Consider the following 17,947-nt stretch of genomic DNA (forward strand, 5'->3'; position numbering starts at 1 on the left):
ATATTTACTTCTTTAAGAGTTTTTATAAATCATATAAGAAAAATCTGTATGCTCATTAGCAAACCATTTTTCATTTATCAAAGTCCATTATTTGTATGTATTTTGGCTGATTGCAATAAGCGACTTAAGCCTGTTAAGCTTATGAAGTTTCGAGAAATTGGGGCCTGAAAAACTTCTTTCAGTCACAGACCGATCTTACTATTTATTACACATTTCTTCCCACTGTCTCTTATACCAATTCCATGCAAGATTTCGATATTTCCAATCAAGGTTTGCATGACTAAATAAAGGTTCTGAAGACTGGTAAAGCAACAGGACCGGACTCTATAAACAGCTATGTTCTAAGGGAGATAGCAACCGAAACATCACAGCCCCTTCGAGACCTTTTTAATTACTCTCTTTGTTCTGGTAAGGTACCTAGCAAATGGAAACCTCTCGTGTTTAAGCGAATTTTAAGAAGTCAAACGTTAAGACGTCTGTAATTACCGTCCAATATCCCTTTTGAGTGTTATAAGTAAGGTTCTAGAAAGAATTTTGCATAAATGCATGTTCAATTTCTCCGTCAAGGCGATTTCCTTACACCATTTCAGTCAGGTTTTGTTTCTAAGGATTCCACGATGACCCCTTGTTTGCTTCTCAGCAATTAAATGGTGACATGGAAAAGATCCATACGTAGGCAGAAAGGTGGCTTGTTTCATTCAATACGGCGAAAACTGAATCACTTCTTAACTCTCAAAAAATAAACAGACGGGCACATTCACCCATCTTTATGGATGATGTTCAAATAGTGACTGTTACTTCCAATAAACATATTTGCGTCAAACTATCAAATAACTGTTCATGGCATGGACATATTTAGTCCGTAAAAAACAAGGCCTGGCAACGTATCTACCTCATGCGATCATTCAAATATGTCCTTGATCGCAAATCGCTAAAAGTACTATATAAAACATTTATTTGGCCAGAATATGCCGATGTTGTTTGGGACCATCTTACGCAACATGATGAAAAAGATCTAGAGAAAGTTCAGCATGAGGCAGCGCAAATCATATCCGGGCAACACGACTCGTTTCCATTTCTAATCTTTATATTGAAACAGGACTTGACCCTATGAAGGAGAGAAGAAGGGAACATAACTCACACTCTTTTACAAGATGTTTCATCTCTTTACACCAGCCCATCTCACTTAACTTATTCCGACCCGAGTTATTGATACAACCTTCTACATTATTCGCAATTCTGTTAACCTTCGTCATAATATTACTCGTATAACTCATTTATTTCTACCAACTACAATATCGTCGTGGAAAGCACTTTCGGCAACGGTTCGTTTCGGAGTTTACACACAACTAATAATTTCGTCATAAAAATATCAGGTAAGCAGAGTTGGAAGGTATACTATTTATAGAGTTTTAAGTGTATTAAAAGTTTCATTGCATTTTGAGCAAGTTCCAAAAAAACTTATCTCATTGACTTGACAAACTTAAGGCTATCTTCACACCCGGTAAGCATTGAAACAGGTTGATACGGCAACGGTGTAATTGATCATAATCAAAGATAGTATCTTATATGTCGATCGGTGATTCAGACGATGTGTATCATTTTGTATGTGTTTGTAAATTACAAAATTGTTCTAAAAAGAAATCTTAAAAAGTGTTCTTTGTTAGACCAATTATGCAGAAGTTATTGAACTTTTACAAACCATGAGCATTAGAGATCTTGAGCGGTGATGAAAATATATTTATGAAAATCTTGTTAAGCGTTTAAACGTCGTCAACAATATAGTGTTCCTATCAATAAATAGAAATTATTATAGTTAGATGTACTACAAACCAGTCCGACCTCCGATTGTCTCTGTAACATGGTATGTGATACAAGCATTTTTTTATTGATGAAGCATATGATAACTTACTAATTATTATATTTCTTAACTTTTTTTCCACTTTTACTGATATACATAAAGGAGTTCTTTAAAAAAATAGAAATATTTGACATGGCACGTGATCAACTATGATAATTTAGCATGTAACAAGAAAAACATTTATTCGGCTGCGACACTTATTGAATATGTTTAAATCTTAAATAATAAATATTTCGGGTTACATTCAGTATATGCTCTATACTACACAACTTATCAAGACTAATACCCGACTTGTGGCCGTCGCCAATTGAAAATCGAGTGGTGTCTTAAAAGTGTGCAACTGAAGCAACTTGTAACTTCAAACAACAAACCTCGCATAAACCTAACCATGTATGTTTCTATTTTTTAGTTCAGTTTAATAATTCTGTAAGTCCCTTCTAAAAAGTATAATGAACTGTTTAAGGCTATCCGGGTTTTAGTAACAGCCTGTATGTCTGCATAAGTTCTTTTTTCGAATTTTGATTTTTCAAATGTTGCCATGTTCCTCATTTATATCAATAAAAACAAAAAATAACTTAATGATTTTTATAACAGATTTTTTAAATTATATTTTTATCTCATTTCGAAAATACATGTATAATATTAACCAAAGTGTTCAATCCTCAACTTAATGAAAACATATTCTTAAAGAACATGTCAGTTTTTAAAGTAAATATGTTTAAATTGAAAAAGAATGAAAATTAATTCGATTGGAATCGAAACCGAACGTAAAGACAAAGGTGGTAGATAACAAACATACGGTTGTTCAATTTAAAGAGTTCTTTATCACCGTAGTATAACGTAGCAAACAACAACGAGTAAGTATGTTATTTACACTATTACTTTTAGTGTTCAGGGTGGTAACAACTTTACTTTAAATAATGAGTCAAGTAGTATCATTGGACGTTTCTTAATCAAGCTTAAAATACAGAATAATATTATTGAGATTCAGATCCAGTAGTTGATTTTTTATATGTCACAAACAATAAAACTAAGTCATTTTTTATAAAACATGCACGCACAGTATATTTAAACAAGTTTCTCTTAACAAAATTTTAAGTTACACTCTTATTTAAAATCAATACATATACATGAATAACAAACATAATTTTTGAGTGATAAACATTTAACTACTTACTAAATAATGCATTTATGGAAAAAAAACTTTTACTGATAAAAAGATTGTAACCGTGTATTTAATAGCTGAAAACGCAAAATATTCAATGATTGGTGAGTGCTAAATAATTTACTGTGATCTACTTTCGTCTCATAAGGTAGAAATACCATGTTTTCTGCACCTTTCATACGAATTAAACTTGGTTTCCTTCATAAGAACCTTTGTTTTGGCATTTTTTTTTCTTCCTTTTGCGTTTATTTAAACAATTGTATTAATTGTGGTACATCTTTTTTGGGAGTTATAAGAGTGCATCTTCAATATGCCGGGTTTTATGACTGTAACAGTTGTTTTTATCATGATATATCTTTTATTTTATATCTTGCGCTTTTGAGTCTTTCTGACACTGAGGACTAACATTGTTTGTTTTCCCTGTTTCGTCAAGTACATATTATGTTTTGAAATTAGAATGGATTAAAAAGAAACATTAACGTTTGAAATATATCGATTTTGATTACAAATATAACATAAACAAGACATAATATATTTCATAATTGTATGGGCTTTACACTATCGTAATTGATTTTCCTGAGAGTATTTCTGAAATATTCTTGTTTAACATCTTTTGAAGATCCTCTTTACTTCGTTGCCACAGGTGAAACCATTTATGTCCTGTAAATGCCAGAGGGCTAATTTGTCTTTTCATCGCTTTGTTTATAAAGTGGCCACAAGCTTGTCTCGCAAGATACGAGGAATCAGAGACCATTTTACAGAATTGATGAAATGTCTTCTGCGAATTGTAGTCAATTTCATCATTAAAGAATGCAACATTTGCGACGTGAATGTCGTGTATATAGGCTTCCCCTGATACATATGACACGGTTGTCCCGCTGTTGTCATTGTTAACGATGATAGATTTGTTCAATAAACATTCTTTCAGATAGGACTTAAAGATGCTAGTCAGAAATATCGGACCTGTTGCATACATTACATCTTTATGGTTCATTGTACCTTCTAGTCCATTCAATAGTGCCCTCATTATCGGCTGTTTTGCTTGACAAAACATAATTGCATTTTTAACAGCAAGGGCGTTTTGTATAAAAAATACAGTGTGCTCTATTGGCTCTGGTGGGATAATACATCCGTACTTGTATGTTATCCGGTTAAACGAGCGGTATGCCACGACGTCAAGGTCCAAATACGCACCACCGAATTCATACAACACAACGTAGCGTAAAGCGTCAGCTCGCATTATGTTTCTCTTGTATTTATCCCAAATGGGAAGTAAATTTGGATGTCTCTCCTTCACTAGATTTCTTCCTGCGTTATCTGTCCAAAAATGGTATGTCCAGTTGGCGTTCATTTGACAACTGTGCGAATGTAACTCTCCAATTTAGAGGGAATCATGACCGTCTCAAACGTCTGGTGTATTATGTGTGGAATACGTGGTTTTATTGCATCAGTGGATGCAAGAAAATCTTCAGCAACAGCAGAATATGTCGTTTGGAAAACAGAAATGTTGAGTTCAACAGGTAAAACGATTTCTAGAGCGGTTTGTGTCCCTAGTGAAAATGTTTGCATGGTTTTAATCACACCTCTAGGTATATCTGAAAAAATAAATAACTAATCGATTTGTTTTCGTACAATCCCCAAGCACCAATGTTTTGAAACATCTTAAGTGTAATGTAAAATAGCCCTTAAATATGTTATGTTTATATCTTAGTCCAGTTAGCCATATTTATAACACAAATTTAATTTTACATATTAAAGATAGTTTGTAATTATAAAACTTGAAATGACTTCCTTCAAGTCTCATAAGTATTTTTAGGAGTTTAAAACACAATTTGTACCAATACAATTTGAATGTTATAATTGAGCTTAGCCTGATTCCGCTTAAAGCGACTTTAAAGAAATTTAAACCTGCACAGTACGAATAACTCCAATAAAGATTCATTAAAGCGTATACCGAACACGATTTATAGTTGCTTGTTCATCGTATTATATCTCTTGGAAAAAATAAAAGAAAAATACTTATTTTTTAAAGAAATACTTCTATAAAATATCTTTATATTGACGAACCTGTAAGCCTAAACACTGTCACAGAACTGACAACAAATAAAAATCCAAAGAGAACCGCGTTCCGGCTTAAAGCTCGCATAATGAACACAGATGAAATACAAGTTACATGCAGCATGCAAAACACTCACCCTTATGGCATATTTTAAGCTGACATAAAATGTAGTATCGGGGCAAATATGCCCAGTCGACCTAATAATAGATGTAAAACTGACAACAAATGTAATATCGCGGAAAATATACTCATTTAACCAAATGAAATATGTAAAACTGACAATAAATGTTATTTCGCGACAAATATACCCACTCAATCTAATTATATAATGTAAGTCTGACAATGTATGTAATAACACGGTGAATATAGCTAGTTAACTTAATGATATATGTAAAGCTGACATTAAATGTAATACCGCAGAAAATTAAACTACTCGACCTAATGATAAATGTGACGCTGACAATAAATGTAATATCGTGGCAAATATACCCAATCAACCTAATGATATATGCGAAGCTGACAATAAATGTAATATTGCGGCAAATTTACCCACAATGAATGAAATATCGCGGCAAATATATCCACTAAACGTAATGATTTACGTAAAGCTGACAGTAAATGTAATATTGTGGCAAATATAGCCACTCAACCTACTGATATGATGACAATATTCACGCTACGATAGCCCACACTCACATGGAGTACATTTAAAATGAGGTCATTATTCGAAATATTTCGGTTAACTATATCAAATATAGAATTTATTGCAGGCTATTAACTCAAAATGCCACAATGGTGATGTTTGGAATATATTTAGAGATTATTCGGTAAGATCTTTATGTCTAAGTCACTGAGTGTTTTCCTTATATGTTCTAAATGTCTAAGATATTAAACAGTTCTCATTGGGCGCTGAGCTAATTTATGAAGTTTGTGGTGCTATTCAGTGTAGGTCTAGACTGGATCTAAGATTGATGTTGGTTATCTGATATATACCGAACTGTATAAATAAGCAAACAGAATAAAAAGTCACGGATGCATGAGCATATGATTGACTGAAGTTGCATACTGCATACCACCCTTGGTTTATTCAGATATAAAACTTCAAAGTCAATAATAAACACCGGCCGATAGGCGATTTGATTTTGCTAGAAATGTTGGTTATATTTTATTTTATATCTAGCACAGAAGATGCAATATTTGTTTTACATCATGTTATCGAAAATGCCATTTTCAATAAGTTACGATTACCATGCGCATTTGTAGACCTCAACAAGGCATTTGACTCTGTTTATAGGAATGCTCTGTGGTACAAACTTTTTAAAATGGGGCTGGATGGGAAACTACCTAAAATATTTAGAGCAATTTATTCTGTGGTAAAATCGTGTGTCAAACATTGCAATTCCGTCTCCGATTGCTTTGATATTTCTTTTGGTTTACGCCAAAGACAAAATAATTCGCCGGTATCGTTTGCATTATTCCTAGAAGATCTAAAACTGTTTCTACAACAGAAAGTTGACTGTGGTATTAGCTTATACGATTTATGTATTATAATTTTACTTTTTTGCAGACGATATGGTAATAATTGGAAACTCAGTAGAAGACTTATAAAGAAGTTTAGACCATCTTTACGATTATTGCCAAACGTGGGGCTTAGAAGTACATATAAGAAAAACTAAGTTTGTAGTATTCCGTAAAAAAGGACCGGTTGGGGCTAATGAAACTTGGGTCTATAGTGGCGTACCACTTGAAGTAGTTGACAACTTTAACTATCTAGGCACAGTATTTAACTACAGGGGCACTTTTGTTTTAAATAACCAATAAGTAGTCGTAAGGCTCTAAAGGCTATGGACGTATTAAACAAAAATATTAACAAATATGACGTTCCTCCGAAAATTGCACTTCAATTGACTGACTCATTTTTATGTTCGAACCTTAACTATGCGAGTTCTGTCTGGGGGGTTTCAAAATCGAAAAATATAGAAAGGATCCACCGAAAATTTTGCAAATCGCTTCTAGGAGTTAAGCAAACTACATATTAACAGATACGTGCTAATTATTAAATATTGGTTCAAAGTACAACAGTCTAATAATATTTTATTAAATTTGTTATACCGTAAATCAGTTGATTTAAGCGAGGAAGGCCTCACAACTTGGGCATCTAACGTTAAATGTCTACTTGAGGAGAATGGATTTTTAGACGTCTGGGTTAATCCTGGGAATTATAATGTCAAACTCTTTGCTCCAGTCTTTAAACAACGTATAATCGATAGTTTACTACAAAAGTGGCGTGCTAATATTGCCAACAGTGCCAAACTTCTATACTTGCATCTGCACAGTACGTTTGGCATGGCTGAATATCTTAATTTATTATATAACAAAACTAATAGAAAATACCTCACTCAATTACGTGTATCAGCGCACAGGTTACGTATTGAAACTGGCAGGTACGGACAAAACAGACTGCCATAAATGAAAGATTATGTTTATTATGCCATACATAGGAAATTGAGGATGAATTTCATTTTGTTACAAGATGTAATTGTTTCGATGACCTACGTTCAATTTTCATTAAAAAGTATTTTTATGTAAAACCCAGCATGTTAAAATTTACTCAACTAGTAAGTAGTAATAACAAAACAACTATATATATATATTGTATATTTATGTAAATTTTTAGTACAGGCAAATAATAGAAGAAACCTATTAATCAATGATATTGTTTAAGTCGTAACCGTATAATCACTGTTTTGACCACTAATCATCTGCATTTCCATAATGTATCTAAATAACTAGATAAACAGCTTCTTATATTTTTTATTATTCACAATATTGTTATACGTGAACATTCTCCATATTTCTAGAACTATTTTTGAATTGTTATTGATATTGGCTACCTTGTAACGATGACCACACGCATTAATAGTTTGTTTAATTGTATATATTAGTTTGACGAGATGCTTTTTTGCATAAGTCGAAATAAACTTCTGTTCTGTTCTGTTCTATTTTAAAAAAGGAAACATTTAATTGATGTATGGGACTAGTTGATAATTGAAACACTAATTTGAATATTTTCATCTTCAGTGTGCTCAATTATAAACCTTTTTTAATGACGTAACCTGGTAATCAGTGTAATCTAATCATACATCAAGTTTGGTGTCAAGTTTATTCAGTAAACTAATGTCATACATGCGTGACAAAATAATCATTGCAGTTCACATATTATACATATAAAGGAGCTTTAGCCGTAATATAGTATTCCACATCATGGAAATCAGAGGAGTGCATTATATTCTAAAGTTTATTTTGCTAACGATATATTTCATTCAAATGATTTTACACAACTTTAAGAATTTAATACTATCTGAATTTAATTTCATAACCCGACATTAAATGACATTATATTTGGGGTTCTAAAATTAAAGTCATCAATGAAACGTAGTCTTTTGTAAATGAAATAACAACAAATAACAACAACTCTAACAAATAATGAAATTCACCACCAATACGATTAGAATCACAAACTGAAGATAATAATATCTGTCATTTATGTTTATATTCCGCCAACTAACCACTTAACTAGAAAATGATTTAGTTCAAATCGTTCTCTGAAAAATCTATAATTTACACATTTACATGAAGACATGTTGCGGTTCAAACGTTCAATTAGATACTGTTGTTAGCCTAACATAGCTTAGTAAGTAGTGACCACATACGTGCAGTGAGTACGGGCGGAACATTTTGAACCGAATTATATATTTATTTGGTTTAAAGATATAAATTTCATGAAAATAAACAAGTGACAACATATATTACATTCAAAATATTTTGAATTTGGTCGAAACCTAAGAGCTTGTAATGATCATATTCTTATATTTATTTAAAGTGTTGATAGGGTGTTGGGTGGGAGTACCCATATAATTTCATTTACGATTATTACTTTTTTCTCCTTTATTGAAATGAAGAGTAAACTTGGACGATTTTAGGGGGAGATGAGGGGGGGGGGCGCTAGCTGCGCTCCACCAACCCCTCCACCCTCCACATCCGCTAGTGAAATATAAAGGTCAAAGGGTACTCAACTTTTGACAACCCCTTGACTCTGCTTCTTTAGACTAAATATCGACACACTGTTCTTGGGGATGGACCAATACCCTCCATTTATACAATCCATATGTTGAACGTTGCACCCTCTAACGCCGTGTCCTGGATCCGACCCTTACCAGAGTGATCGTAGTTTTGATACGTATAAAGAAGGGTAGAGCGTAACGAATATTAGGTGAAATTGTTTTGAAAAAATACATTGTTAAAACTTACGTTTGTGCAAATATAAGATAGTTAAGAATGATCCCATTCATATTTCAATAGATAACGTACAGACACGTTTCGTTTTCAATTTCAACGATCATTCAAGCAAGGCATAGAAGCTTACATGTTAAAAACGGGCTCATATTTTTTTACATATCTTCGTGACAGTGTTTATGTGAATACTTCTATCGACTACAGCTCAATTGCCAGCTTGATCGATTGTTATTTCCATTTTGCCAAAACTTGACCTAATTGACATTGAACAAACGCAGTGGTTCAATTATTCTCTACTTACTGAGCAATTCCGGTTTATAGACAACATGGAGGAAAGGTTTGAATACATATTTAAAGTTTAAGGTTGAACCATTTCTGGAATTCCAGCTAAGACTGGGTTAAATTCAAATATCGCTGTTTACCACTTATCGCAATTGGGCTTCAAAATGGCCGACGGAAAGGTCAGCAGAAGGAAACTTTCTTCCTGTGAGCTTCAGGTCCTTTTTACAGAATAATGCCAACCGCATCGATTCAATAATTACCAGCCCATCAGTATTAGTTTCTTTTCACCGCCTCAGAATCAATGTGCTTGCGAGAAGAAACTATTTTGGATTAAACCCTTAGTAATATATTGTTTGTCGTCCTGTTTTTAATATCAGATATACAGAAAAACTGATGGATATAACTGCAATAACAATTGGATACATGTAGAAAAGGTTATAGTTACATTATTAAAAACATCAGTTGTAAACCAGATAACAGAACAGAACAGAATAGAACAAAACTTATTTCGTAACAATCAGTTCATACAATATGAAGACGACCCTTGATCATTGAATAATTGAATATTCTGCATATATACTCGTACATGGCGATCGGTTATAAAAAGGAATGAAAACCTGAAAAGAGCAGATTAAGCATTTGAGCAGATAATACTAAAATTGAATAAATATTGTTTTAACTATATTTCTATAAAATGTGATATATAGTGTTCACAATTAACAACGACCTTGCTATTTAAGAATTAGTGTCCGCTACTGTCAATATGTATCAAAAGGCAGTAAAACCTCCCTCTACGCCCCATTTTCAGCATTCAGGGTGACAATTGTCTATGTTAAGATCTAGCTGGCCAAGTGTTGAAATTTGATATACACTGTACGGGCCAATACTTCAAGCTTAGTGACATTTTTGTCGAATATCTCGAGGAATGCTCTATGATTTTCATGCAATGCTCAGCCCAAGGTCACCGATCGATTTTTGTTACTATTTGACATCATCAATGAATTTGAAACTTCGCCAAACACAACGTTTTACACTTATCATACTCGTTCAACACTTAAAATAGTTTGATACATGAAATTATTGATATGTTTTTGTAACCAATTGACGCAGCTAGTAACTAATACAATCTGACTGAACTGCACGATCTGAACCAGTACTGAGTACACCATTTTCCAAGTACTTTCCTTCTAATGTCGAGCGCTAGGAAATTGAGCTACTGGTATCATTATGTTACTCCTTTCAGATAGATGCGGCTAGGGTTTGAACCCTTGGCCTTTCGCACTTGAGGCGAACACTCTACCACTAAGCAATCGGTCGGTGTTTGCACATTCAGACTCACTCTTGTCTTATATACATAAGAACGAGCCCATTTGAACATTAACTTTCGGGAATTACCTATTAACTTTACAAACTAACTTTTGTTTCTTCATTTTAAGACTCTTAAATATAGCGACTGAGAGAGCTGAAAATAAAATCTAATTCTCGACACTAACAACACTTCTTTAGTACACCTCATGACGTATTCTCATAAATTTATTTTTCCTATTATGGACAATTTAACATAGGATCTGACTGTTGATAGAGTTTTAAGTATATTAGAATTTTCATTGCATTTAGACAAAGTTCTGAAAACTTATCCCATTGCTTTCAAACCCGGTACGCATTGAACAGGCTGATACGGCAACGGTATAATTGACCATAATCAAAGATAGTATCTTATATGTAGCTCGGTGATTTAGAAGATGTGTGTGTATCATTTTGTATGTATTTGTACAAATTACGATACTGTTCGAAAACAGAAATCTTAAAATTTGTACTTTGTTAGACGAAGTATTGCAGAAGTTATCGAACATTTGCAAACAATGAACATTAGTGTTCTTGGGCGCGTATGTAAATATATTCATGAACCTCTTGTTATGCGTTTAAACATGTCAACAATATGTTGTTACTATCAATAAATATAAATTATTATAGTTAGATGTACTACAAACCAGTCCGACCTCAGCTTGTCTCTTTAACTACTATTGTATGGCACATGGTATATGATTGATGTATATGCATATAACAAGAAACAATCATTCGGATGCGACACTTAATGAATATGTTTGAATCTTGTATTTTGAATATAAACATATATATGGTTACATTCAATATATGCCCTTTTTCACAACTTAGCAAGACTGATCCCCGACTTGTGGCCGTCGCCAATTGATAATCGAGTGGTGTCTTAAAAGTGTGCAACAAATTGATGAAGCAACTTGTAACCGCAATAGCCAAAACGCATTTACATAACATTTTAATTTAGTTAAATAAGTCGCTTCTATAAGTATACTGAACTGTGTAAGCCTATGCGGGTTTTAGTAACAGCCTACATATCTGCATAAGTTTTAGCTCGACTATTCGAAGAATAAGGAGAGCTATACTACTCACCAAAGCGTCTGTGTCGGCGTCTGCGTCGGCGTCGGCGTCGGTGTCACCCCTTGGTTAAGGTTTTGCGTGCAAGCACACATAGGTTAATATCTCAGCAACTACTTGACGTATTGCATTGAGACTTGATACAATGGTTCTCAACCATCCAACCTACTTAATTAATCAAGTTAGATAACTCTAGTTTGCATTTAATACAAATAAGTGCCCTTTATTATTCGACTTAGAAGTTCTGGTTAAGGTTTTGCGTGTAAGCACACATTGGTTAATATCTCAGCAACTACTTGAGGTATTGCATTGAGACTCGATACAATGGCACTCAACCATCCAACCTACTTAATTAATCAAGTTAGATAACTCTTGTTTGCATTTAATACAAATAAGTGCCCTTTATTATTCGACTTAGAAATTCTGGTTAAGGTTTTGCATGTAAGCACACATTGGTTAATATCTCAGCAACTACTTGAGGTATTGCATTGAGACTCGATACAATGGTACTCAACCATCCAACCTACCTAATTAATCAAGTTAGATAACTCTACTCTGCATATAATGCAAAATAATTGCCCTTTATTATTCAGCTTAGAAATTCTGGTTACGGTTTTGCATGTAACCACATTTAAGTCAATATCTCAGCAAGTATATCATGTATTGCATTGAAACTTTAGATATGTATTCCCAACTATATAATCTACTAAAGTAATGAAGTCAGATAACTTTTTTTGAATATGATGCAAATTATGGGCCTTTATTATTTGACTTAGAAATTCTGGTTAAGGTTTTGTATGTAAGCACATATAGGTTAATATCTCAGCAACTACTGGATGTATTGCATTGAGACTTTATAAAATGGTACTCAACCATCCAATCTACTTAAATAACCAAGTAAGATAACTCTAGTTTGCTTTAAATTCAAATAATGGCCCCTTTTTTATTCGACATAGAAGATTTGGTTAAGGTTTTGTATGTTACCACATTTAGGTCAATACCTCAGCGAATACATCATGTATTGCATTGAAACTTTACACACAGGCTCCCAACCATTTTACCTTCGTATTTAATCAAGTAAGATAACTCTATCTTTCATATTATATAATTGTTGCCCCTTTATTATGCGACTTTGAAATTCTGGTTAAGGTCTTGCATGCTAGCACACATAGGACACTATCTCAGCAACTACTTGATGTATTGCATTGAGACTTTAAACAATGGTATTCAACCACCTAACCTAATTGAATAACCAGTTAGATAACTGTATTTTGCAAATAATGGCCCTTTATTATTACACTTAAAATTTTGCATGTAACCACATTTATGTTAATATCTCAGCACATCATGTATTGCATTGAAATCTTATCTAACAGTGATACATGCATGTTTTTCAATCCTTACACTGAAAAGCGGCGGAATAGTCGAGCGCGCTGTCTCTGTGACAGCTCTTGTTATTATAAAACTGTTTTTCAGATTTTGGTTATTCGAATGTTGCCATGTTCCTAATTTATATTAATAAAAACAAAATGATCAAAACTTAATGATTGTTATAACAGATTTTTAATTATAAGTTTATCTAATTTCGAAAATACATGTATGATAGTAACCATATGATAACCAAAGTGTTCAATCCTCAACTTAATGAAAAACATATTCTTAAAGAACATGTCAGTTTTTAAAGTAAATATGTTTAAATTGAAAAAGAATGAAAATTAAATCGACTGGATAATTAAATCGACTGGAATCGAAACTGAACATAAAGACAAAAGTGGTAGATAACAAACAAACGGTTGTGCAATTTAAACAGTTCTTTATCACCGTAGGATAACGTAGCAAACAACAACGAGTGAGTATGCTATTTACAATATTCCTTTAGTGTTCATGTTGATAACAACTTTTCTTTAAATAATTAGTCAAGTCATATCCTTGGACGTTTATTAATAAAGCTTAAAATACATGAACATATTACTTACAAGCCATACGTCGTCAATGTTTGAGATTCAGCCCCAGTCATTGTCATATAACTTTTGTATGTTAGAAACTATAAAAAAGTATGTACAATATAGTAAAACATTTCTTTTAATATAATTATTGCGCTCAGGAAAAACAAAGACAAATGTAAAATATAAATTTAATTTGGCCGAAATAATGGGCTGCTAGATTGTAAATGAAATTAACATAGATATAAAAATTTGTCAAAAGCAGCCAAAAATCCTCAATGCAAGGATACACTACATCAGAAAGCATAATAAAGTGAAAAAAACATAATATAATATTCAATGTCCTTAAATAAAAGAGGGAAGAAAAGGGGTAACTATGTAAGCAAAGATAAAATTGAGAACTTGTTCGACAAAAAGAAATAAAAGAATCGGGCGGGAGGGAGGCAGAAAACACACGTCCGAACCGGATTAAAACTAGAGAACAAGTGAGAAAGGCGCCAAAATAAAGAAGGGCGGACAATTAAACATTCGGCGCTGAGAAAGAGTTCCATCCCTTGATAATTATTAAATTTTCTCAAAATTAGTTAAATTATTGCGCTCAGGAAAAACAAAGACAAATGTAAAATATAAATTTAAGTTGGCCGAAGTAATGGGCTGCTAGATTGTAAATGAAAATAACATAGATATAAAGTTTTGTCAACACACCCAAAAATCCTCCCAAAAACGGCCAAAACCTGAACTTAAATACCAGAATCTAAATTAGGAAGCCAAAGCGACAAGCCGTGCCGCGTCAGTCATGCTAGAAAATGAAAATCTAAGGTAGCGTAGGTAACAGTCGTATTTCCAGTTACCAAACAATTGAATAAGTTCCCCCGGCACACCGCATTTAAAATAGAAGGAAGCTCCTCCGCGTCTGAAGGAGTGCATGGTGTATTCGTGAGCGTGAGCAATCGGAAGTTGCGTCATAATACGTCGAAACATACGATCAACGCAGCTCGCGTCAAGTGGGATCACCTCCCCAACGGAAACTGTACCAAACAACGGTTCTGAGGGTGCCAAGGGAACTAACCTACACATGTTTTGAAACGCTTTTACTGGACATAAAGAAGAAGAGTCATTTTTACACAACGGAATAACTACGTTTTTGTCCCCGAATTGATTAGTTTTAGCATACTTAAGTAAAACAACAATGCCAAAATCTGTCACTGACACATCGTTTCTACACAGGTATTTAGACTTATCAAACATAACACTAGAATCAGGAACTATGCTTGATTTCCTGCACATCATGTAAAATGCAAACAAAAATAAGCACCATATCGTAGCATGAAATGGAATAGCAAAATCTAGAACAACATAAATTTGCTTCAATATATCTGGCGTTATGGGCGGAGCCTGCTTTGGGGAATGAAATAGTAACTTTCCTAGCCCTCTGTAAGTGAGTTGCAAAGAAATGTTGGAAATATCAGGGAAAACTTCTCCTCGCAAGACATGGTAAATACGAGCCCCGTTAATAAAGTTTTTAATACTTTGGAGAGATTTCATGCTACGGCTTAAAAAATGGGCATATAAACAAAGTGTTTCAATATTTACAGGACAGTCTTGCAATGAATAAAATACACAAAATAACAGAAATGAGCGAATTTGAGTCGTTAAGAAAACACACGTCCGAACCAGATTAAAACTAGAGAACAAGTGAGAAAGGCGCCAAAATAAAGAAGGGCGGACAATTAAACATTCGGCGCTGAGAAAGAGTTCCCTCCCTTGATAATTATTAAATTTTCTCAAAATTAGTTAAATTTAATATGCTGGGTTTTTACGGTTGAAACCGTTCTTGATCAATATTAGTTTTTATTTTATATCTTGCGCTTTTGAGTCTTTCTGACACTGAGGACATACATGAATTTTCACCGTTTTTCAAGTTAATGCTATATTTTGAAATCTGAATCGATGCTAAAAAGGCATTAACGTTTAAAATACATTAGTTTCGATTTCAAAACAGAACATCAAAGCGACAAAAAAGGTCAAATTTCAAAGTTGTACAGGCTTTAAAATATCGTAATTGTTTTTCCTGAGAGTATTTCAGAAATATTCTTGTTTAATTTCTTTTGAATTTCCGCTTTACTCCGGAGCCACAAATGAACCCATTTATGTCCTGTAAATGCCAGAGGGCTAATTTGTCTTTTCACCGCCTTGTTGAGAAAATGGCCACAAGCTTGTCGAACAATATCCGAGGAATCGGAGACATTTTTACAAGTTGTATGAAATTTCTTTTCCTGCGAATTGTAGTCAATTTCATCATTAAAGAATGCAACATTTGCGACGTGTATGTCGTGTATATAGGCTTCCCCTGATACATATGACACGGTAGTCCCGCTGTTGTCATTGTTAATGATGACAGATTTATTCAATAAACATTCTTTCACGTAAGACTTAAAGTTGCTAGTCAGAAATATCGGACCTGTTGCATACATTACATCTTTATGGTTCATTGTACCTTCTAGTCCATTCAATAGTGCCCTCATTATCGGATGTTTTGCTTGACAAAACATAATTGCATTGTTCAACAGCACGGTCATGTTGTACAACAATGCACTGTGTTCTATTGGCTCTGGTGGGATAATACATCCGTACTTGTATGTTATCCGGTTAAACGAGCGGTATGCCACGACGTCAAGGTCCAAATACGCACCACCAAATTCATACAACACAACGTAGCGTAACGCGTCAGCACGCATTATGTTTCTCTTGTATTTATCCCAAATGGGAAGTAAATTTGGATGTCTCTCCTTCACTAGATTTCTTCCTGCGTTATCTGTCCAAAAATGGTATGTCCAGTTGGCGTTCATGTTGACAACTGTGCGAATATGACTCTCCAATTTAGAGGGAATCATGACCGTCTCAAACGTCTGGTGTATGATGTGTGGAATGAGTGGTCTTATCGCATCAGTGGGTGCAAGAAAATCTTCAGCAACAACAGAATATGTTGTTTGGAAAACAGACATGTTCAGTTCAACAAATAAAATGATTTCCGGAGCGCTTTGTGTACTTGGTGAAAACGTTTGCATTGTTTGAATCACACGTCTATTCATATCTGAAGATATATAGAACAAATCGAATTGCTTTCGTACAATCCCCATGTATTAATGTCGCTAAGTATATATTAAGTGTAAAGTATATTAACCCTTAAATATGTTATTATCTTAGATCAGTTTGCCATATCTATAACACATATTTGATTTTACAAATTAAAGGTTGTTTGTCATTATGAAAATTGAACTGATTTTGTTTAAATCTCATAATCCTTTGAAAGGAGTTTAAAACATATTCTATACGAACGCAATAATGAGCTAAGCCTTGTTTCGCTATTAATGACTTTAAACCGGCGCAGTACAAATAACTCCAAGAGAGTTCCATTTAAGTGTACTGTATATCGTAATGAAATACGATGTTATGCAAGCTTGTTCATAGTATTATCATTTTTAAAAACATTTTTATAGGAAAACATATCAAAGAAATACGTATATCAAGTATTTTATATTGACCAACCTGTCAACTTAAGCACTGTCACAGAACTAACAACCAATAAAAAACCAAAGAGAGCAGTTTTCCGCCTTAACGCTCCCATAATTAACACAGATGAAATCCAAGTTACAAGTTGTATGCAAAACACTTAACCTAATAATATATGTAAAGCTGACAATAAATGTAATATCGCTGCAAATATACCCAGTCAACCTAATGTTATATGTTAAACTAACAATAAATGTAATATCGCGGCAAATATACACACTCAACTTAAATATATATGTAAAACTGACAATGAATGTAATATCGCGGCAAACATTCCCACTCAACCTAATAATGTATGTAAAGCTGACAATAAATGTAATATAGCGGGAAATTTACCCATTCATCCTAATAAT

At 33.5% G+C, this 17,947-nt stretch overlaps 1 protein-coding gene across 1 annotated transcript; it reads right to left on the minus strand.

Annotated features, from left to right (window-relative positions):
- Positions 1-14,002: 14,002 nt before the first annotated feature.
- On the minus strand, positions 14,003-17,739 carry LOC128219629 (uncharacterized). Its single transcript, XM_052927521.1, has 2 exons — positions 17,571-17,739; positions 14,003-17,115 (listed from the first exon to the last, which is right to left on the minus strand). The coding sequence occupies exons 1-2, from the start codon at positions 17,647-17,649 to the stop codon at positions 16,070-16,072; spliced, it is 1,125 nt and encodes a 374-aa protein (XP_052783481.1). The 5' UTR covers positions 17,650-17,739; the 3' UTR covers positions 14,003-16,069.
- Positions 17,740-17,947: the final 208 nt, after the last annotated feature.

The sequence above is a fragment of the Mya arenaria genome, chromosome 2, assembly GCF_026914265.1.
Source record: "Mya arenaria isolate MELC-2E11 chromosome 2, ASM2691426v1".
Classification (NCBI taxonomy): Eukaryota; Metazoa; Mollusca; class Bivalvia; order Myida; family Myidae; genus Mya; species Mya arenaria.

Excerpts from the sequence above, each read along its gene's own strand:
- LOC128219629 (XM_052927521.1), bottom strand. The coding sequence starts at position 17,649 with ATGGGAGCGTTAAGGCGGAAAACTGCTCTCTTTGGTTTTTTATTGGTT. Across the intron at positions 17,116-17,570 it reads GACAGTGCTTAAGTTGACAG|ATATGAATAGACGTGTGATT; the intron begins GTTGGTCAATAT and ends ATATATCTTCAG.